Source organism: Aspergillus pseudotamarii, assembly GCF_009193445.1.
Source record: "Aspergillus pseudotamarii strain CBS 117625 unplaced genomic scaffold BDV38scaffold_90, whole genome shotgun sequence".
In the NCBI taxonomy this organism is placed as follows: domain Eukaryota; kingdom Fungi; phylum Ascomycota; class Eurotiomycetes; order Eurotiales; family Aspergillaceae; genus Aspergillus; species Aspergillus pseudotamarii.
In genome coordinates this window covers 43919-66070 of record NW_022475104.1, presented here as the reverse complement: position 1 = coordinate 66070, position 22152 = coordinate 43919, and the positions used below count along the sequence as shown (strand labels likewise).

Below are 22152 nucleotides of genomic sequence, written 5' to 3'. Positions count from 1 at the left end.
GTCTTTTTTCCCGTGCTTGTCAACAATGCGAGTCATTGGAGAGATCGAGATGTTACATGGGGAGATTGTTCGGGAATTGAGTGACTCTCAACAAAGGAAATGATACTAACTATTTTTTTTTTATTTCCTTTGTCCCCTTGCTTGATGATCAACTAAACCCGGAGACTTGCGGACTCTTTTTTCTCCCTCGGCTCGGGGGTCGAATGAGAGAAGACTATTTTTTTCCCTCCTTTAGTGGTTCAGCCTCGAAGCAGCCAGCCGGGAAACGCGGAGCCCACCGTTGGAACGCCAGTAACCGTTTTAAAGCCAATGACCATCGCAGGAAACATAAGTTCACCCGCCAAGGAAGTCAGCTCCTGTCGGTGATGCCCAGGATCCATCCAAGCCTGATCGGCCCTGTGGTTTCAATTCAATGAGAACCCCCTCGTGAGTTTTCACTGGTTCGAATTCTTATTACGCAAGACAATAATATCAGTAAAAATAACAATAAATCGTGCTAATTAACCCATAAGTAGGAATTACGGCAATAAATGATTATTTTTCAATGACTGCATCAGAATAATATACGATGGCTCCATATGGTCCCCCAATCCCGCCCGTACCTCGATGGCACCGAAGAAAACGAGAAAAAAAAAAGAAAATTAAAAAGAAAATTAATATCCCAGTCTATCCTGTGAAGGTTGTGATTTTTCATAGGCTGATTGATTTATTTATTATTTATTGTACATCCGTCTTCTCCTGATCTTCAACCCGACGGGCATTTCGCTCGGATCTCCATCGCCTATAAATCCCACGGGACTTCTCGAATCTTTACCTACCCCTGGTATTGATTCGATTTACTTTGGTGACCTTGTCACTTGCTGCATTGCTTCTTCGTGACCGTTGATCGTCCGAATTCTATTCTAACCTCCTTCCTTCGTCCTCCACTCCTTGACTGGATTTTACTTGTTCCCTTGACTGTCTTTGCTTTTCCTCGGAATTGCCCTCTTTGAGACGGTTTTTGGTGGCGCAGCCCAACATTCAACGCTAAAGCACCCAAACGGACCCTAGCGGTGCCTTAGCTCGCGATCCTTTTTCCCTGCTTGTCTTGCTGCAAGACAACGGTTTCAAGATCTTGACGTAATAGCCGTGTGGCTTTGGATTTCGGTCTAGTTCGATTTTATTGTCTTTTTTTATCGCACTGGCTGCAGCCTAATTTTTTATTTTTTATTTTTTTTCTTGACATTTTTCTTTTTTGGGAGTGAACCCCAGAAAAAAAAAGGGAAAAAGAAAAGAAAAGAAAAAAAAAATCACGACCAGCCCTAGAAAACCTCCCTTGACGGGATAGGGGATTTATTCTTCTTCGACGACCTAAATTGTGGTTATCAGCCAGCTATCAGCAATATCCTTCTTTTCGGTGATCCAACTCGCTCTACAACCAACTGCATCATCATGTATTCGTGTGCCAATTATCCTCGCGGTTGCCGTGGCCGCGTTAATATTCAAGGAGGAAAATGCGCCGATTGTGTGGTATGTCATTCGCTTCCAGATCTTCTATTTTAGACTCCCCGATCAGCATCTGAGATTGATTAATACCATGCAAACCTCCGAAATGACGCTAACTCCTGGCTTCATCTAGCAACTGAAACTCCGTCGACCATCGTCTACGTCCCCCTTTGCCCAGCCACGAGATTACCGGAGAGCATTGCCCTCGGAGATCTTAAATGACTCCCCTTACAGGGCGATCGCTCGGGAACTGCTGTAAACCTGCGATACTGCTTCTAATCCGAGACGGCACGAAAGACCTCCAGGACTTCGACCGGATTTCCAGGGTCCTGCAGGTTGGGACCGAGTCCCAGGGACCTTTCACGCCTGTCTCAATCACAGCACTGTCTTTCCTTACCCTATTCAATTATGCTCTGACTTGATGCATTGTTGGGAGTTAATCGATCATCGGATTCTTATACCATATACAAGGGCGGCTTTCTCGATTTTAACTGAACCGGTGGTTCAGCACTGCGATTATTTTTTACTCATCTGTCTTATCTTTCTTTTGTGTGTATATGCGAGACAATCTGGGTACGGCATGAGTGGTTCCCCTAATCAGCTGCTGGGAATGGCGATCTGGAAGTTTCCATAAAAGTCATACCTCGTGGGAATAGAGCGCACAGCCATGAATCTGCTGCTGGCTGGCGGGTGGTGGCGCAGATGGATACCTTTCTTCTTCTCTCCTTTAATATCTGCTTTACTTTCTGTTCAGATATTTCGCTTTCGTCTGTCTTGTGATGTGTACTCATTGTTTTAATATTGGTCGATTCTCATACCCGCTCGACTGTACGATTTACTGACAATCATACATTTACTATAATTTTTTCCCCATTATATGACTGGATGTTTCGCGTTGTCCTCTTCTTCCCATATTTCTTGACCTTAGGGCTTAATGTAAATGCTTCATGTCATGTGCCTGTTTACTCAGCATCTCTTCACAGACCCAACGCGCCGTTTGCATGTGAAGACTCCAATATCGTTCGTCTTCCTTCCCTCGGCGGCTGTCATCGTTCGGCTGGAATCTTAATCTCCCCAGTGCCTCAAATACTACCAATTGATCTCTTAAGTACTTATCCACACAAGGGGGATATTCCTCTCTATTCATGGAGGTAGAACCTTGCTGCAGGCGAGGATCATACAATTCCTCTAAGAATCCTTCTACACATCGCTCCACCAAATCTTTCACCACCGTTACCGCCTCCTCTGGGCCGTTCCGTTGCTTATGCCGCGCTTGTCGCGCACCGGGATCGCCGTTGACGCCAAAGAGCGCATCATGTCCCACCCTGAACCCTGTCGATGTATGCGCTACAATAAGTATGTATACGTGCGAGTAATGGTGTGTGGTCTCAGTCGTACGAATGTTAACAGGAATATCGTTGCCGTCGCTCTCTGTGTGAGGATGCCGGACAGCGGCACTGGAGGACAATGGCTCGGAGGTGAACACACACGACGGTAATTTCCTCAAACCCTTGTGGAGGCTCCGGAGGATTTCGTTTTCGACAAATTGGCGAATAGTTTGAGTGGCGTTCGGTGAATCATCGTTGTCTCCTTCAGCCCTTGACATATGTCTCCGAAATTGTGTCCCACCAGGTCTTTGGTTTCTTCCTTTGCTGCGGATGCCTCTTCCTGTGCTCTTGGGGAACGGATCGTCGGGGGCTAAAATGGTAATTTCAACCTGACTGATTGTCCCACGCTGATATTGAGAAAGGTCTATGGGTGGAAACTGAGGGCTCGACCCGGCTCCATTACCACCTTCGCACAACGTGAGCGGATCCGCAATAAGAGTCACCTTTCCCAAGCTAAAAGGGCCCGTCCCCCATCCCCGTTTGATTAGCTGCACAGAGAGGTGAGGCAATCCCACTCTGGCGAAATTAGGCACTAAAACCTGCGCCACGTAATCGTATGACGGCGAGAACGACACATTGGTCCCACCGACAATGGATAGAGTAATCTGGCGCTCGAGGACGGAAGAATTGGCTCCCGCGTGCAGCATATAAGGATATAGTGCTTGGAACACTAGAAACACCGAGCCTGCTGTTCTGAGTGCAATATTGATATGTGATTCGATCGCTCCTCCCCGCTCATGGCCTCGATCTCTTGGCATCTGAACTGCTCGTGGATAGAAACTCAACGAGGTCGATCCTAGCTCTGCACCCACGACAGAGCTTCCGCTCACACGTGCGAGGTATGTGATCGCGGCAAGATGTGAGCCTTTGAGCCCCTGCTTCCCTGATCGGTTGCCTCGGATATGGTCAATAATGACGGGCCGGCCAGTCAAAGCCGAGAGGGTGACGGCAATTCGCACAAGTTGGCCCCCTCCTTCGAGAGTCCTTCCATCCAGATGGACGGCTTGCGTTGTAGGATTTATGCCATCCGACTGGTCCATATTGATGTGGCCTCAATTTTGACTGGTTTCCTGCTGTGCAAAGTTGAATAAACAAAATGCCCTGCTGCGTATGGGTACTAGCATTGGAACATCAAGCGCTATATTTAATATCAAGAAGCGCGTGTCTAAGGCCTCCATTATGTGGGATTTGTGCTACTGACTCTTCGTGTTGGAATGTGTCAATGTGACATGGCCTATACGAGCGGATCAGAGCCATGACTCACAGCCGCAGTCTTAACCGTTGATCATCTCGGACCAGAACCCTGAACTAATTATTAACTAATATAACCAAAACAGGCAATCCCAGGTTGGATAGGACCTGACCAAATTTATCTCTTAAGACAACTCCTACTCTAGCTTCAGATGAGGAAGCCGCCATGATGGATGCGACCTTGCAAGACAACATGCTGCCTCTCATCGCTCTTTCCTCAGGTCCTAGCAGCCATGGGTTCTTCACCATGAACACCTTCGTCCATCACGAGAGACTTTACTAGACCGCACTTTATCCATCTGTGCAGTATCTATTCTCAAAGTATCACTTTCATCGCTCTGTATCTGTACTCACGTGCTTTTGCTGCCATGTGCCCCGCAATGTCTCTCAGTGCAGGTAATCATCTGAGGAGATCTAGATCAACTCGCTCCATCCGAAGGAGCCAACAAATGTCGGTATCTAGTGAGCCATTTGATCCAGAAATCGCCAAGCAACACGCAACTGTCGCGGCATCTTTGGCCATGCGGCGCTCTACAGAGCGATCTTCTACGGACTCTCAACGCTCTTATGATCGCTTGGGTGGTCCTGGTAGCATGGCGATACCGCAGAGAAGAAACAGACCAAGCGGTGACACTGAAAATTCTGACACTACTTTGACTGCTACTCAAACACAGCCCCGGCCTTTAACTGTGAGTGATTCAGAAGAAAATAACAATTCTCAGCTTTCGTCCGCAGCGCTGCCGCCAATTCGTGAATTCGGTGGTCTAGATGGCCGCAATTCTTCTCTACCGTCTTCATACCGCCGGCTGCGCAAGTCACGATCAATGTTTGCAGGCGGACAACATTATTCTCGTACGTCTTATGGAGCAACTTCTCGGTTGTATGGCTATGCGATTCTTGACAAAGCACAAGGGTCGGAGGTGCAGAACTCCGGCGGGGCCTTGAAACGCTCACTTTCCTTCCTCCGGGGTAACCATCAATCTGGCAATGCAATCCACCATATGAAGAGTCATGATGCAGCAATCCAGCTAGCCCATAACCAGTTCTTTCAAAGCTCGGTAGATAGCACCGACCAGTGCAGAGGGTCCTCCATCCGCAGACCCAAACAAGGGCATAAGCCGTTCAGAAAAAGCTTTCGAAGTAATAGTGGTGATAGCGCTTCCGGCATAGATGCAGCTAGTACCCAATCTTCGGTGGACTCCTCTAGACATGCCATGTCCCAGGGAAAAGCGCGCTCATTATCCTCATCTATTAGAAGGGGTATCAAGAAAGTCCTCAGGCTATCGAAACCTGTTGCAGAGAATAGCCAAGCACAAATGTCACCCGTTGGCCAGGCACAGAACCGGGTGCTATCGACAACATCCAAGGATGACGATTATCCATCTAGGAATGATCGGAATTCGATTTATGCCGATAGGCTCGCTGTTGCTGATCGTTCTCAGACGGTCCCAAGTACCCGTAGTTCAGAGAGTCTTGCAACCAGCCGCTCGCGTGTTACAAGCTGGGCTGATTCAACCGTAGCCAATACTATCGTAACGCGCAAAACAGGCGAACAGAGCCATCTGTCTATCATCAACGAACAAGGCGATTCGGGCACGAATCTTTTATTACTCACCCCAAGCAACTCCCCTAGACAGGAGTTTCCATCTTCTTCAGAACCAGCCATGCCAGAGCATTCTATTGATAGCCAACGCCTGTATGCTGCACTGATGAGGCGGATCGGGCAGAATCATGCACAGGATACGGAAGAAGAAATTGCCCTTGGACAAGTCCGAGAACATCGTGCTATTCCAACACGGGCGTCGTCTCTGTATCCTCGCAGTAGTAGGCAGACCATTCGTCGGGCCCCCAGTAACGAATTGTTTACAACCCCAAGGTCATATGCAACGGCCCCTGATGGCACGGTAACCCCCCAGAAGTGCTCGACTATGCTCGATAGTCAAAGTGCCCTAGAGGACGATGCTCAAAGTATAAATGACGCCGGGTCTCCGACATTGGATACGCCTGATTCTCCTAGCATCTACTCACGAACCACCAGTGGCAATTCCCCGATCGCTGAAAACCATAGTGATGAGCTAGGGGTAGCTACAATCTTTGAAAGCCAGAGATCGGCATACAGATCCCCTAAGCGAACTCCTAATCTCCCGGAACCCCAAATCCAACCGCAGGCAAGTGCCGACTGGCAGCAATGGATGCAGTCGCAAATGGCAATGATCGAGAATCTCACGCCGACAAAGGAGCATTATAAAGAAAATACGCAAATCTACGACGATGCATCTAACATGCCGCGGCGGCTTCTATCCCGAGAGCCGGGGGGTGACAACAACACTTTGGCGCGTCAACAGGAGGATTCAGATCATGATCGCTTTTTTGCGAGTAAAGAGCCAATAACAGCTTGCAAGATCGGGGCCGGGAATAATTTCTCTAGGCCGTTCAGTCGGTCTCCAAGTGTACGCACGATGGTGACAGCTTCGAAAGAGCATGGGCTGGCTACTGCTCCCCCATTTTCGATTCCTACATCAGTCTCCCCTAACAGTGGTGGGTCATCTTTTACCGTTGGTCGGATCCGCGCACGGCTTGACCAGCATGCATCGTTGCCCATGCAGTCAAGGCCGATCAACAGGCTCTGGATGCCAGAATCTCCCACGCCTAAGAGAGAAGCTAGAGAACTGTCACAGCGATTGACCCTGAACGGCAAATATAGTGGAGCTTCCGCCAAATGGTCCCAGGCCCAAGACACAGGGCCCGTGCCTTTTCGACCTAGCCGTCATCATGATAGCACCAGATTTACCAATGAGAACATACGGGCTGATAACCGACATGTCGATGGCATTGAACGATACCCACCGTCTCAAGGCACCTACTCGCCCATGTCGAGCAAACGCATGGTGGAACTGTTTCTTAACAGCCGGCGTCGACAGATGGGCATGGAGATGTCAGACGACAGTGTTCCGAACGAAGCATTTCTCTAGATAGGGATCCTTAAAGGACGGAAGATTTTGACTGTCGTAGCTTACCCATATGACTTGCTAACCCCTGAGCTGTTCTAGGAAATGCACCTAGCATGAAGACGTTATTCTTGTATTTATTAGCATATCGTGGGGTACATCCACGGTTAGTTGTTAGCTTATGTTTCCAATGGAAGGCCTGCCTGTTCGAGGTGCAGGTCAATTGGTGAAGAAGGCTCTGCCCTCTTTGGCTGTCATATAATAATGCGCCTCATGTCTCATTATTCTTGAACTAGATACCAAATATGCTTCAAGTAAATGTCTCTTCACAACCACACAGCCAGCCGAAGATAATTACAAACCAAGGACAATTGCTTCAAACCCCAATCCAAGTCGCATAATCCCAATTCCTTTATCTTTTTACCTTATAAATTTCGGATATATTAAATTAAAGAAACAGATTTTCACTCCACATAATTAGCCGGGAAGCTGCCCTTAACCCCCCGAAGCTCTCCCTCCCACCAATCATCCGTACTATCCGTCTTCTTCAGAACCCGAATCCGATCCCCCTCCCGAAAGGCAAGATCGCCGGCACTCTGCCCACCGAAGTCATACAAAGCTGTGACGAACAACCCCTGATTCGAACCGATCCGTTTCGGAGGCGGCGGCGGCGGCTTCTTCTTCGCGGCGGCAAGCACACTATATCCCGGGGATGTTGCTGCGCTGCCAGAGGGATGCTGATTTCGGCTGAAATAGTCTGTTCGGGAAGAGACGTAGGATTCAGCTGGGGAGGAAGCTGAGGTTGAAGCGGGGGGTTGCGGAGAGAGATGGGTTGTTGGGACGGTGAGAGTTGAGGACGGGGATGAGGCGAGACTGGTGAGGCGGGGTTTGGTTTCCATTACTGGGGTTGGTTTTGTGTCGTGCACGGATGGGGCGGAGAGTCTGCGGCCTGGCGAGATTGGGGGCTGGAGAGTTGGTGTAGATGTCGATGTGGGGCCAACGGTCGAGGCATTGCTGCTTGAGGGTCGACGGAAGTTGAGGCCGTTTGGGAGACGGCTGCTGTGCCCGTTGCGTTGGTCGTCGGGTGATCCTGGGGATAGACGCACTGCTTTTCCGTTGGCAATACAGCCTAGGGATTCGACTTCTTGTTGTGTGGAGAGGTGGGCATGTTCCCAGTCTTGGATTATTTGTTCCATCGGTGGGGAGGGTGAGGGGAAGTGCTCCTGTTCGCAGAAGTTCTGGACCACGGTGTAGTAGTGTGCTAGCATGGTGTTTTGGATCTCGATTTGCGTGGCTAGCAGTCTAGGAAGCAGTGAGAATGCGGCGGTTATGACTGGTGGTAGGCATTTTCGGAGGTGTTCGTCTGAGGCTTGGTATTCCTGGGTTTGGGATTAGTATGTGATGTGTGATTACTTGGGTGGTATGTAGGTCATCGTATATATGTACCTCTGTTGCTCTTGCGAGATCGCTTTCGGCTTTGGTCAGCGCTGTGTTGTCTCGGTCCGATCGCTTCGACTTTTTCGAGTAGCTGTCGACGCGACCTTGGTAACGCTCGTAATCTAGCTATGGGAAGGTTAGTTGAAGCTACGTTTGAGTGGACGAGATAAGTGCCTACCTTTCGATCATCCCGCTTCTTGATTGTCTTTTCCAACGGCTTCATGTAATCCATAGCCTGCGTGGCGGGCTTAATCATACGATCGTTGATGGCCTCAAGCTCCTGAAGGAGCTCGCTCCGTAGCTCCTCATACTCTTGAGCTAGGTTCGCGGTTCGGGCCAATGTTTCCTGGGGTGTTTGGACGGCTTTGTCGGCTGTGGAGGAGTCGGAGGAAGCAATGATGGGCGCATATAATCCTTCTAACTCGCCGAGTATGCGCGCCTGGTAAGTGAGTAGGGAAGACCAAGCATCTCGCCAAGCTTTAGTAGAATCAACAATCTGTCCATTCAATGGTCAGCGGCGGTACAATAAATACTATGCGATTGGGTTGCAATTGGTGGGGGTAGTCAACAGGTCAAGCTTACTCTGCCTAACAATTTATTTGCTTCGTCGAAATCTTTCAATAGAATGGCCACCTGACTGTCGTCGGCGGATCTTTTCATCAATTTACCAAAATGTCTTTGTACGGATTGCATCGTGTTTTCTGCCAGGTTGCTTGAATGCGGGGGACGGGGAACAAAGGACGACGGAGTTAGTCTTGATCCGATTGCAAGCCAGGGGATGAGAGATCTGATCAACTGTATGTATTATGTATGCAGGGTTCTTGGATCAACAGTGGAGGGGTAGAAGAAAGAAGAAAAAGTAGAGGGAAAGGGGTAAGGAAGAGTTCAAAAAAAAAAGTGTCAGCAAAGGGAAAGAAAAATAAGAAATGTGCAGTAGGCGATGACGCAGCCACCATCTGATCGTCGTTTCATTTCACAGCATGACTGACAGGCATTTAACAGTGAATAAATACTGGAGATAAACCCTGTAAGGCCAATCAATGAATGGAGTAATCTATCTGTAGATCCTTCCAGTCATTGTTCTTCGTTGCTTAACGTCTTAGACCCTGGGTCTGTGCGGACACTGTACAATCAGTCAACTTATATCGCTCAATTGACTTGTCCATGGGGAATAATAATAACGTTGGGTTCCTGAGCTTCAATACCTATTGTCCCATGGTCTCTCCTGCGACTTGTCTCCTCCTGTACGATGGAGTACCAGTGGAACCAGTCAAGTCCTGTAACTCCATTAAGGCTGGAACTGGAGACCGCCAAGAAGAACTTCCGGCTATTAATAAACATCTTGAATTGGACGAGGAAGCTGTGTTCTTTTCCCAGCGGAAGGGAAAGAGAAAGATACACTCATCACCATTTGAATCGGATTCTTTGGACTAAACAAAAGTCGTAGAGTGGTGGTAGTAGTGGTGGTAGTAGTAGTAGTAGTAGTAGTAGGAGTCCCATACCAGTAGGAACTTAACTGTTCAAGTATCGACATGCAAATAAATAATACCGTACGCGTATCATCGATACCAAAGTCTAGACTCCCCCGCGACTCTCAGGCACCAGCGAGGTGTTTCCGCCTAAGGCCAACAATGCCCGCCTTTCTCGCCTCAAGGGTCAGGCAAATAAATCTCTCTTTCTATCAGCGGAACAAAGTGTGCTCTGCAACCACGTCGACCCCTGCCTCGTCCCCACCCAGCGACCAGATGGTGCTCAGCCAGAGGGTCGCCAACTATTGGCCCTCTTCCCTTCGACCATGTCGACGCCCTTATCCTCTGCCCCGCGTGCCACCCCCGGCATGAGCGTCCCGGCGACTCAGAACACCGCGCCCGTCATCAAGTTTCGGTGTCTCTACACCCACGATATGCGCCGCAAAGCCAAACGCTGGCAAGATGGCTACCTCAGATACCACACGTTTAACAAACGCATCATGGCTTATGATATCACAGGAAATTTTATTGGTGACCTACATTGGCGACAGGGTGACGCAATCCAGGACGGGGACGAGCTGGAACTGGATAGAGGCGTGTTGATTCAAGTCTGCGAGCCAATGGAGAAGACGGAGACGGATATTTCCGGTCTCTACAGCAATAAGAAAAGCCAGGAATCCCCATCACGGCTGGGGGAACCACCGACGCCGTCTTTACGCACATCCACTCCTCTACGATCCTCAATCGGCTCCCAGTCATCTCGCTCCCTTAATGATCTGTTAGGCATCAAGAAGACACATATCGGGCATATGGTCTCTCCGTATGAAGAAAGACATCCGCCGGAGCAGAGTAAAGGTCATGCACAACCACGTGAAAGAGCTGTAAAGAGGCAAAGGCTTGCATCGGAGAACGTACCACGTGCACATGGTTCGAGTCGGCCCCAGCCCGTAACTATTGATTTATCGGAGGAGCCTCCTGCAGTCAAGCCAGCAGCTGTAGCTGCAGACACTAGATCAGTAATGCGACCCAGGAAGACGCCAAGCTCAGTGAAAGCTCCATCAGCCACAGTATCGCCACCGGACAAAACACCGAGCAGTAGAGCTCAGCCCATTGTTGCTAAGATCCAGAACCCTGTCAACAATGCCCCTCCACCTGCAGAGAAATCCATGAGGATTGCTATAGATACTCCAGTCAACACACTTAGGTTGTCCACGGAGCGTCCGAGGAGAAAGTTGATGTATAGCGCCTTATTACCTGGCCAAACAGCCTCGAAAGTATCCCTTCCCTCCCCCTTGTCAGAGAAGACAAATGTGCCCGTGCGAGAAACCCCGCCGTTAGTATGTTCCTCATCTGTCTATTAGCGCTATGGACTGACGGCCCCAGGGAGATTGACTTGACAAATTCCGATCCTGTGCCAACGAACGCTGATTTCATACCCTCTGCTTCAACACTGGCTGCGTTAGATGAGATGCCCAGTGTCTCCAGATATGGCCCGGACAAGACCGCAGCAGATCATTGCGCGCAAGGCACTCTACCAAAGTCTGGTTTGACTGGCCTCCGCAAGTCCTACTCAGATCCCACTACTTTAACAACCGCAAATGGCGTCCGACCGCGATCACTACCTTTTAAAAGCCCGCTTAACCGCTGTATGGAAGAAGATGAACCCCGTGAGCAAGGACCCTGGACTTCTGAGGCCCTCGACCTTTTCGACTTCTGGCCGCCTGGGCGACCCAAACCTAATTGATTTACGTTTATGATACCCTTCAGATTGTGTATACCATTGCTACCATCACAAATTTTCTCATATAATTAGGCATGTGAAATCAATGTCATGAGATAACTTGCCTATGATATATGCGAGGAGGCGCTAGACTGTTGATACCCTAAATCCAAAAAGAGTCATGTCCACTGAACTGTCTATTCAAGTCGTAAAGAGGAGTATGAGCACTGGTCATGTCGCTCAATAGAACATAGCATAAAACGAAACTTCCATTAGTCATCCGATCAATTGGAATAATAGAAACGGTGCTCTGTGGATGTATCTCGTGGTAGATAAAAATACCAAACCAATGATCTGCGCTACGTCATGTGTCCAGACACGGGAGCCTAGTATTTAATTTAATTACTTACTAGTAGTAAGTCTGTACATGCTTCAGCCTACATTTCTTCATCCACCTCACAAAACCTAAAACAAGCAAAGAACAACAATGCGATCTCAAATGACACATTTCCTCAATAAGTATCACTGACCATGGCGCATGCAACGCACCTAGGTGAAGTACCCCCAGTCTTCAAAATCGACCTCTCTCTTCCCCCGTCCGAAAGATACATTCACGTCGCAAGACAATACCACAACCACCTAGTTTCCATAACGAGTCTCTTTGACCAACTCATCACCGAAGCGCTCCCCAAATTCCTCCTACCATGGATCAAAAGACTATCACGCCTATCTCTGCGCCGCCTGTACACCCACGAAGAAACGGAAGAAATCAAAGGCATTAGCCGCACCACTGGGATAGAACTATACCTATTAGTCTCATTCAACGTGCTCCTGGACTTACTAATGGGCTGCACAAGCGGCGCAGTACTAACAAAGCTTGACAACCCCGCAGGCGAGCAATCACAGCCTCGACTCTTCCATTTCCGGACCCTAGACTGGGGCATGGACGAGCTCCGCAAGTTGCTCGTCTGCTTTGAATATGTCCGCGGACCTGATTACGATACCGTCCTGGCGACTAATATCACTTACATCGGGTTTGTGGGTGTGTTGACCGGTGTCAGGAGGGGACTTAGTGTTTCCCTGAACTTCAGACCGAACCATGATACGAGCAGCTGGCTGCGTAATTATCGGTATTATGGAAGTCATTTGCTTGTGCTCTTCGGGTGGAGACGGTCTATATCCTCTATACTGAGAGGGTATATCCTTCCTTCGGATGGTTCGCTTTCCCCGCCGGCTCTCGACAAGGTCTGGCCGACGGTAATGCGAACGCCGTCTACAGCTGCGTATCTGATCTTTTGTGATGGGGTCGATGCGGTGGTCCTAGAGAAAGACCACCGGACAGCTCACATAGAACGACAATCATCTTTCATCGTCGCAACAAACAGTGATCATGTCACCCCTTCGACGAGAGAGAACGGACACCAAGGTGACCATGTCGGTGCGGCCCTAGGAACAGGGGTGGCCGTTTCAGTTGTGGATCTCATAGGAGACAGTGAAGAACGGAGGAAATTCATGCAAGCGCACTGGGACAAGAAAGTCAGGCAGGCGAGGAAAACCACTTCAATCCCAGAATGCACGTACTCAACTGCTCGCCAAGACCCTCTAAAACGCACTCGCGCATCTCAGAGGAGGGGAGGTGGATCGTCACATGAAGTCGCCCCAAATGGGTCCTCTTTACTTGCTCCTAGCTCGGGTACGCTGGTGGAATCCCAAGTCACAGCTACGCTAAAAGAAGTTGTTAAATGGACGACGACATACCCCACCACCAATGAGATGACCCATTTTGCGGCGGTGATGGATCCCACGGAGGGAAAGGTAGTCTGGATCAGACGGTACTTGGAACCATTAGCATTTGATACACGCTATTAGAATTGGTTTCGATACTGGACAGGGCATCTATGATAACTACAACCACAGCCACAACTAAGGCTCCCCCTTCCCGGATAGATAGAAGGACACGGCGGCAGCACGACAACTACCTTACAGATAATGTACGTGAGTTGGCTAGCATCTAGACCTTTTGGAAGAATAGAATCGAGCTAGTAGCATCTCTCAAACTTCCTGGCCCCTATAAGCCATTCGAAATCAGTAATATAACCGAGTCCCTACAATCGTCAGCGTCTTTAGAGGTCGCATTACGGCATAGCAAGGTGATTGAAATCTATCCAAGTTTTTGTCTTCGGTAGATATTGATTGACTCGATATGGGGCATGGGGCATCTTACGGCTACTTTATTCGCCCTTGTATATTGTAGATAATAGGTCTCAATTCTGAGTATAACCTGGGGGGGGGAGGTTCAACTTGACTGTAAATCTAACATACACCAAACCCTAGTTGCGGTGGGCTTAACCGACACTGAGGGCAAGGATATTGCTACCTTAATCTATTTCATATCTTTAAACAGTGTGATGGTGAGTACACGCCCATCCACAAAAGAGCCCTGGTAACAATAACGCCTCAGCTGTCTTTCTTGCTTCAATAAGATATGATGAATAAAACCAACCCAGGCACATCTCCTCAACGGCAGATGTCGCTTCTTCCGTGTACCAGTCAGACCGGAATCGTCGCTAGCAGAAGACACGAAACGCGTCGTGTATCGACAGACTCGTTCGCAAAAACCACAGGAGAGCGACATTGGCGGAACTCACGTCGAGCCTGGGGATATGAGGAGCCATGGGAACTATTGATTTCAGCACCATAAATAGTGCAACCTCTGTGGAAGCCCGAGGTCTCATCGCACGCATATACCAGGGAATCCCCGCTACCATCATCGTTGGCGCTGTTGATCCATAGGCGTGGAGCCGTCGCGAACATCGACATCTTTTCATGGAACTACGTGCTGATCATTGATATCGTGAACTTAGCCCCGTTTCTCAGTAGCCAGTGCCATTTGTGCCAGGAAAAAAACACCTATGTTTCTAGTACAAGACTTCCAGAAAAGACCGACTGAGAGGTCGGCCCCGTTCACTATTCAGAAAATAATCACTCGGGAATAGTAAGATTCTAGTAAATCGCCTAGTCTTTAGAGTTATTTAAATAGCATCGTAAATCAATGCTCACTTCGAGCTTTTTTCATTGTTATGTAGGTGGATGTACTCCCGCTACATGCAAATCATTCAACACTATCATTAACTATGGATCAGATATATGATACCCAATATTAAATGAAAAAAAAAAAAAAAAAAAAAAAAAAAAAAAAATAAAAAAAAAAAAAAAAAAAAAAAAAAAAACAAAGGTGAACACTGACACTGGCCTAGAAACCTGGTGCGAATCATGATCAAACCGAGGAAGATCATTCATTAGATGGTGACTCGTAAAAGTGGAGTCAATCCCACGCCCTTCAATATACAAATGCATCTCTTACTCATTAGCTGGATCCATACATGGATATAAATGCTGGCGATATGCTCTACCGGACGAAAGATAAGATTGAATCTTTTCGCTTCTCAATTATACATCCAATACTTAAACAAAAAAAAGAACTACTACTTGTCGCTATGGTGAAACTCGATCCTTTCGAAGTTGACCATGTAAGTGGCCAGCCACATAACGGAGAAACTGAGGAGAAAGACCATGAACTAACACGAGCTGTAGTGGATTCTGACTCAGGAAACTGGTCCCAAGTATAACTTGGCTCATTCGTACTCCCTTCCTGTCACAATAAATGACCTCAAATCGTTGTCCGATATTGCAGCAACAGATGATGATCTTCTCGCCTCCGTTCAATCCATGCCAATGAACTATGGCCCTTCCTTCACAGGATTGGAGCAGCTACGCGACAGCATTGCAAACTTATACTCAGATGAATCATCAGTGCCCATAACATCTAACAAGATTTTGACGACTCCTGGCGCATCGCTGGCGAACTTCATTGTGCTCTTTGCATTACTTGGCCCCAAAGATCATGTTATCGTCCAGTACCCCACTTACCAGCAACTATACTCCCTTCCAGCTTCCCTTGGAGCGCAGGTCAGTTTGTGGAAGGCAAAGGAGAATGATAATTGGAACCTCGACATTGAGGAGTTGGGAAGCCTCATCCAGCCCAACACAAAAATAATCGTCCTAAAGTAAGCCTTCGTTCTCTCCCCATGCCCAAAGTACACCATCAGATAAACTGATCAAGCCTAGCAACCCACAAAATCCCACCGGCGCAATCATCCCCAGATCAAGCCTCGAAAAGATCATCCAAATCGCCAAAAGCCGCTCCATAACAGTCTTCAGCGACGAGGTCTATCGTCCTAGTTTCCACTCCATCGCTCCAGGAGACCCGGACTACCCGCCCTCAGCCCTTTCCTTTGGTTATGAAAACACAGTTGTTACCAGCTCGCTATCAAAGGCCTACGCCCTCGCCGGAATCCGAATAGGATGGATCGCATCGCACAGTAAACCCATCCTCGACCTCTGTATCAATGCTCGCTCCTACGCCCTCATAACAGCCAGTCAAGTCGATGAACAGATCGCATCGTTCGCACTGAGCCCCTCCTGCGTCTACAATTTGGTGAAACGTAACACAATGCTAGCAAAGAATAACCTTGACATTGTTCAATCCTTCATTGAGGAATTTTCGTCGAGCTGTCAATGGGTGAAACCAGTTGCTGGTCCAATCGGGTTCATCAGATTTACTACGTCCGGTCATCCGGTAGATGACGTGGAATTCTGCACAAAACTCCTAGCAAGGAAGGGCGTACTCCTTGTGCCGGGGAGAAAATGCTTCGGGGATGGGAGGAATTTCAGCGGCTATGTACGCCTTGGGTTTGGTGGGGATACGGAGGCTTTGAGGGCGGCGTTGGATGCTTTGAGGGAGTTTATGCGTGAAGATTACGAGTCGTTGGCTCTGGCAGATTAAGTATGACTCGTCTCTGTGTCTTCCTACTATCTTTTCCGTAGGTTTTCTCTTTTACTTTTCTATTCGCACTGCTTCATGCCTGGTAAATGCCTGTGCGAGTTTGTTCGGTTAACCTTTCTTTTCCTATCCAGCAACCTTGGCTCTCCCACATTGCTACTATTTAAAACACAAGAATATATATGTGCCTACACGTACTTGATTTTCTAGTCCGACCACAGCCTTCCTATTCAGGGCACCGCCGCTTTAGTGAGGGCGTTCGGGGGTCTGCTCAGTGAGCAGGCACGTGTGCTCAGGGGGGGGGGGAGGTACCCGACAATGAGGCCGAGGAATGACAATAAAGGAGAAGAACAAGTTGTTGAGGCCATTTTGTATGTACCAGGTAGTAGCTCACACAATAAGCCAACTATAAAAACCCTCGTTTTCATGATATCTCCCGCTTCAACAAGTCCACAAGTGTCATTGACGCTTCGACCCATAATACAACAGCAAATGATACAGTCACCACATACACACCTAAGGCCCCTCCCTCGGGCGGCAGTACCACCGCACAGATTTCACGGGCATGTCAGAGGGCAACATGATGTGGTTACACGCAGACCCTGCACTTGATACCAGGTTCACGGGACTATATCCCAGAGTATCACACCCAGACCCATGATAGGTGTCTAGTATGGGCTCGTACCCTGATTTACAGCGCAGACCCTTCGGGTTGTCGGACATGGTGAATGCGTATGGGAAGACATCCCCGGTAATGTTAACACAGTCCTTGTGTCGAAAGGAGATCGGATCCCCGATGGGGTTGTCACACTCCGAGCTGTCGAAGAACTGTAGTGTGTAGTTGCGTTTCGCGGCCAGCGTGAGGGCCGAGTTGGCGAGGAGGAGGACAGCAGCAAGCTATATAGATCGACGAGGTTTCGTGAGTGGATTTGTTTCTGTCTAGGTGGGGGAAGATCTATATACCTTAAAGTTGACCATGGTGGATGATAGCTCGGTTGGTTGTCTGGTTGCGTCTTTGTTCAAGATGGGAGGGATGATGCCGATGGATGGGACCGGAGAATTTGAGCTGTATTTATACCTCGCTGAGCCATCCTCCGACGCAAATGTGGGAGGTATCTCTGGGACAGCAGAAGATGATCTGTATCCACCTTCTTAGATGATCGCCTCGAATCTGACCCGTAGTATGGAGAACACTGCAATAGTATGTGGAGTCGGGGAGAGTACGCATGTACCGACGAGGCACGAGCTGCGGCATAAATCAGCTGAAAGTCTGGCACAACTGAAGGGAACTCTCCACTCTCGACGTATCGCAGGATGCATCAATTCAATAGTGCAGAAATATGGCAAGATCGCCGGATCCACGGGGTCTTGGCGGTACCCATAAATTCCGCCCTTTGGCTGGATAGTTCAGATATGTACGGAGTACTTGTCGATCAACCCGACAAAACCTCCATTCAGTGGAGACAATCAACATAGATCTGGTAGCGGTCATCGGAGGGAATGCAGCCTCGCGTGCTTCCAACATCCATTAAAGAACTTTTCAAGCTTATCATATAATTCCCCGCCGTAGAATTAGCCCGGAAGACAGTAAGAAAGTCAATATGGTATGTCGACCTTTAAGGACTAGACTAACAGTACTAGCCCAGGGCCTACAGCCTGCATGAACCGGAGTGAGGAAAGCTCCTCGGGTATATTGAAGACCTCACTACTGAGCTTAATAAGACCACCCTTTACAAACCCAATCTACCCCCAAGAAGTATGGCCCGGGAAATCGGCTGGTCTGCAACAGAACTTCCTCACGCCCGCCCACTCTTTCCGTATTCCCAGTCAGAATGGCAATTTCCTTTGCAGACCGGAGCAGATCCATCCCGGTAGCATCCGTTAGGCGGAGGCGTCCTAGCGCCGCTGAGGGCGAGGAAAGAAACAAGACATAAATAGTACTTTGTTAAGGTATTCTGATTCCATTGACCAGTACAGCGGATCTGATTCTTTTCTATATCTTTTAGCTCAGCATTGTTTGACCCCTGGCCCGGCCAGTATGTGTCTTCTTATCGGTAGATAGATCAATTTGCCTTATAGACCTTATTGACTCATTTTAGCTGGATCTTATATAAGATTGGCTCCTCTTCATCTGATCCCTTGAAGAACTGGAAATTATACCACTATACTCGGCTTCGAAACTGAGGTGGCGACTCTCCCACTATCTGCCAGCGAGAAAAGGGATAAAAAGCTATCTGGTTCATCGTACAAAGGAGTAGTAACATATTGCAAGAGTTACTGATGAGTTTTCATTTCAAACCAACAGCCGCAATGTGTAGTATTTCCAGCAAAAATAGTTGAACGTGGTCCCACCAGCACTCAAATCATGTGATCATCCAGCCCTAAGGCAATACTAACATCACCTCACAGGACCATCCATCACCCAAGAAAATACAACAATAAGCATAAGCTCAAATATTCTCAACACCATTAAACCCCATATTAAAGAATAAGAAGAACACCGACACTCAGCCCCCAAACCCAAAAACCTCTCCACTCACCCACTCCTTCCTCCAAACCCTCTCCTCCATATCCCCAATCCAAACATCCACCGCCGAACCCACCCTCCCATCCTGCAATCGAACCCTAGGCTGATAATCCACAACCACCTTCCCCTCCAGCTGCCCAATATCCCCAATATTAGGATCAATTAAATCCGAATCCTTCAGCACTGGATCCGCCCTCCCCACATTAACATACCCCACAACCCGAACATCTGCACTAGGCAAGACATCCCAAAGCGCATGAGCAATCTTAACAATCTGCGCCGGATACTGCATGACATCCGAGTTCCGCTTCTTCGGACTGAATATGAAGGCGAGGGGCTCATATTCGTCCCTGATGTATTGGTTGCATGCCGGGGGACCTTCGAGGATGGTGTCATCGGAGGTGCAGAATCGGAGGCCATGTTTTATGGGGCGGAGGACGTCGTGTTCGAAGAGTTTCGGGCCGTGGATTGGAATAGTGCTTTGGGAGAAGGATGGCCCGTCCCAGAAATGGGAGTTGTAGAGGCCTTTTTCAGTGATGATTATGATGCGTAGGTTTATCACGCCGGTGGTGAAGGGGTCCTTGTCGAAGGGGGTTACGCTGGTGGAGGCTGGGGATCCGTGGGATAGGGGGTTCATTCTACGGACTAGGTTGTTGAAATGAGACCAGAAGGGTTCTCGTCTTTTTGGTGGTTGGGATTCCATGTTGGAGATAAGTGGAGGGGGGGGATGATCGTGGGACGGTAGTTGGGTTGATATGGAAGATTTATGGATAAGTAGCTAAAAGCTCATATGGAGAAAAATGTAAATGGAATCTTGGACAAGAGCGCTACCGCTGAAGATAAATTGAGGTTGTTGCCGTCCTTTCTAATATATAGCCAATTTACTTTACTTTATCGCCCATTGTTCTTCTGGTCAACATCCAGCATATGACCTTTGTTCTTTTACCATGTTGCTAGATCTACAGCAGTTATCGTGGGAATTGTTGGCTGTCGTTTATCGTCGTTCTTTGTTAGTATATCGACATGTTAATGAAAGCTGTCGGTATACTGATACTCCTATGCACATCTAACGAGCCGTTGTTTCTAATATAAGACGACAACTTTGTAGCTTTGTGGAGCGGCTTGCAAACATTTGCATATTCCGATACATTGTCATATAAGTCAAGCATGATTAGATGAATAAAGCTATAACTTTAAGAGAGGTCACGACAATGTCTTTCTCCCATTACCTATTCTTTATTCAACTCATTCATGGGTTTTCAACTAGCTGTATTAGCTTGTGGCAATGATCAAACCGGCAAAAGAGGATTAAATTAATGAAGTAGATGAACTGAGAGGAAAAGACAGCTTCACTAATATACCCTTTGAATTGGTTGTTTACAGTGTCCATGGTCACCAAAACAGCGATCAAAGACCCGAAGTTCTTTGTATAACCCTATAAGATGGCAATTTTGGGGGGTTATGCCTCCAGACAGCTAGATACGATCGTCATTACAGACTTCTTAAGTCTGTCGGACATATCATATAATCCTTATACCAAACCAAACCACGGCCATCACCACAAATACCATCTGTATGAAAGCCACCTAGAGCCCACCATAATCAAAACCCAACATCTTAATCCACGAATCAACCTACCCTCTCTTAACAAAAACCCCAGCAATATACGGCATACAAGTTCTCCCAAACCACCTCTCGACCTCCACAGCCTCCCATCCCCCATCACCCTCCGCCGCACCTCGCAACGCCTTCTCCGTATCCCGATTCATCCGACAATCCCCAATATACCAGCTCCAACCCAAGAACCCATAAACAGCCTGCATCACCCTCGCAACAACAGATCCCTTCGCCGTACGCCATGGGTTAACCACATGCTCCACGGCGAGAATCTTGCCACCGGGCTTAAGCAAAGCATAGAGCTCCCGAGCAGACTTTTCCAAATCCGGCACAGAGCAAAGCACACGGACGCAGATTATCGAGTCGAATACGCCACCAGTTGTCTGGTCAGGTGCAGTAGTACCAGCAGGCAGAAGGTCTTGTTTCTGGAGAGCGGGGACAAGTTCCGAGGCGGCGACGCTGCAGGGAAGAACATGGTACTTCTCACCTACACCTTCGGCGTCGGCCCTGGAGCGCAGTTGCGCGTGAAGACCGTGGCAGGGCTCAGCGCCGTAGATTGCTTTGATAGCTGGCGAGCGTAGAAGGGGCATTTGTGTTCCTGTTCCCGGGCCGACGTCTAGGACTAAGCCTGAGGCGTGAGCTAAGACAGGCGGGATTAGATCCGAGGAACTTTGAACACCTGTTTGGGTTGGTGGGCGTGGGGGCTGGGATTCGACGGCGTCTTCAAGATTCGCCGCGTAGCTTGTGAGCATGATTATCATGTTGGCTTAATGCTCAGGGACTCACTACTAAAGGAGACCCAGAAACGGCCGAAAGCCTCATCGCGAATTCTTCCGGGCTGGAGAAGTGGAGCGAGGATCTGCCCTCGTTTAAAGACCGCTTCCAAGTTGACTTTGACATGATCTGTCAGGCTTCTATTAGCATAAGTTTACTCGGGAATTGGTGGCGAGGGGATCAGTGAGCATATATGTCTACACCATCGGTAATGCGGCAAGTAACTGCCTTATACTAGAAGATCACTCTACACTGGTAGCAGGCAATGGGTGTTTCTATTGAACTTACACGACATAGCCCAGAGTAGAAGCAGGCTTGGTTCCAGCAGTGATGCCAGCCACATCTTGGTAGTAGGCTCATTGATAGAAGCCATTTGTTCTCAATGGACAGGGAAATGGAAAGTTATAACTGGCTAACCGATCGATTCATCTCTTTGGACAAGGGCAAGAGAAGTGGGATGGGAGAGGGGATCAGAAAGAGAAAGTTGGAAGTTGAAGATGTCCAGCTTCCACGGCGATGCATGACTAATCCTCCGCACCTACCGCCGTATTAGTCACGAAAAATTAACTACAAGGGTTCCAAGTTACAGGATCTCTTATCCATTCATGGTACATATGGTTTCGAACTCCTCAAATGGTGTCTAGATCAGTTCCTGACATATAAAGACAGAGTCAACACGGACACGTGGCGTCA

General features: G+C 48.4%; 7 protein-coding genes across 7 annotated transcripts; 4 read left to right on the top strand and 3 right to left on the bottom strand.

Moving 5' to 3' along the window:
• Positions 1-2268: 2268 nt before the first annotated feature.
• On the bottom strand, positions 2269-4203 carry BDV38DRAFT_223928 (putative RNA 3'-terminal phosphate cyclase). Its single transcript, XM_032052825.1, has one exon. It carries the CDS (start codon positions 3911-3913, stop codon positions 2417-2419), a length of 1497 nt encoding a protein of 498 aa, XP_031908178.1. The 5' UTR covers positions 3914-4203; the 3' UTR covers positions 2269-2416.
• Positions 4204-4492: 289 nt separating this feature from the next.
• Positions 4493-7096, top strand: BDV38DRAFT_275378 (uncharacterized protein; the record flags this gene model as incomplete). Its single annotated transcript, XM_032058012.1, has 2 exons — positions 4493-5004; positions 5332-7096. The coding sequence occupies 2 exons, from the start codon at positions 4493-4495 to the stop codon at positions 7094-7096; spliced, it is 2277 nt and encodes a 758-aa protein (XP_031908177.1).
• A 220-nt stretch (positions 7097-7316) lies between these two features.
• Positions 7317-9508, bottom strand: BDV38DRAFT_223959 (uncharacterized protein). The gene is made up of 4 exons (XM_032052826.1): positions 9092-9508; positions 8688-9005; positions 8519-8635; positions 7317-8451 (listed from the first exon to the last, which is right to left on the bottom strand). The coding sequence occupies exons 1-4, from the start codon at positions 9200-9202 to the stop codon at positions 7537-7539; spliced, it is 1461 nt and encodes a 486-aa protein (XP_031908176.1). The 5' UTR covers positions 9203-9508; the 3' UTR covers positions 7317-7536.
• A 556-nt stretch (positions 9509-10064) lies between these two features.
• BDV38DRAFT_262176 (DNA helicase ZGRF1-like domain-containing protein) lies at positions 10065-11856 on the top strand. The gene is made up of 2 exons (XM_032056080.1): positions 10065-11315; positions 11362-11856. The coding sequence occupies exons 1-2, from the start codon at positions 10305-10307 to the stop codon at positions 11368-11370; spliced, it is 1020 nt and encodes a 339-aa protein (XP_031908175.1). The 5' UTR covers positions 10065-10304; the 3' UTR covers positions 11371-11856.
• Positions 11857-12139: 283 nt separating this feature from the next.
• Positions 12140-13912, top strand: BDV38DRAFT_262173 (uncharacterized protein). Its single transcript, XM_032056079.1, has one exon. The coding sequence runs from the start codon at positions 12230-12232 to the stop codon at positions 13565-13567; it is 1338 nt and encodes a 445-aa protein (XP_031908174.1). The 5' UTR covers positions 12140-12229; the 3' UTR covers positions 13568-13912.
• A 1223-nt stretch (positions 13913-15135) lies between these two features.
• BDV38DRAFT_262171 (putative aminotransferase) lies at positions 15136-16796 on the top strand. Its single transcript, XM_032056078.1, has 4 exons — positions 15136-15228; positions 15293-15765; positions 15827-16581; positions 16676-16796. The coding sequence occupies exons 1-3, from the start codon at positions 15196-15198 to the stop codon at positions 16542-16544; spliced, it is 1224 nt and encodes a 407-aa protein (XP_031908173.1). The 5' UTR covers positions 15136-15195; the 3' UTR covers positions 16545-16581; positions 16676-16796.
• Positions 16797-20522: 3726 nt separating this feature from the next.
• Positions 20523-22069, bottom strand: BDV38DRAFT_223872 (class I SAM-dependent methyltransferase). Its single transcript, XM_032052824.1, has 2 exons — positions 21748-22069; positions 20523-21588 (listed from the first exon to the last, which is right to left on the bottom strand). Exon 2 carries the CDS (start codon positions 21444-21446, stop codon positions 20703-20705), a length of 744 nt encoding a protein of 247 aa, XP_031908172.1. The 5' UTR covers positions 21447-21588; positions 21748-22069; the 3' UTR covers positions 20523-20702.
• Positions 22070-22152: the final 83 nt, after the last annotated feature.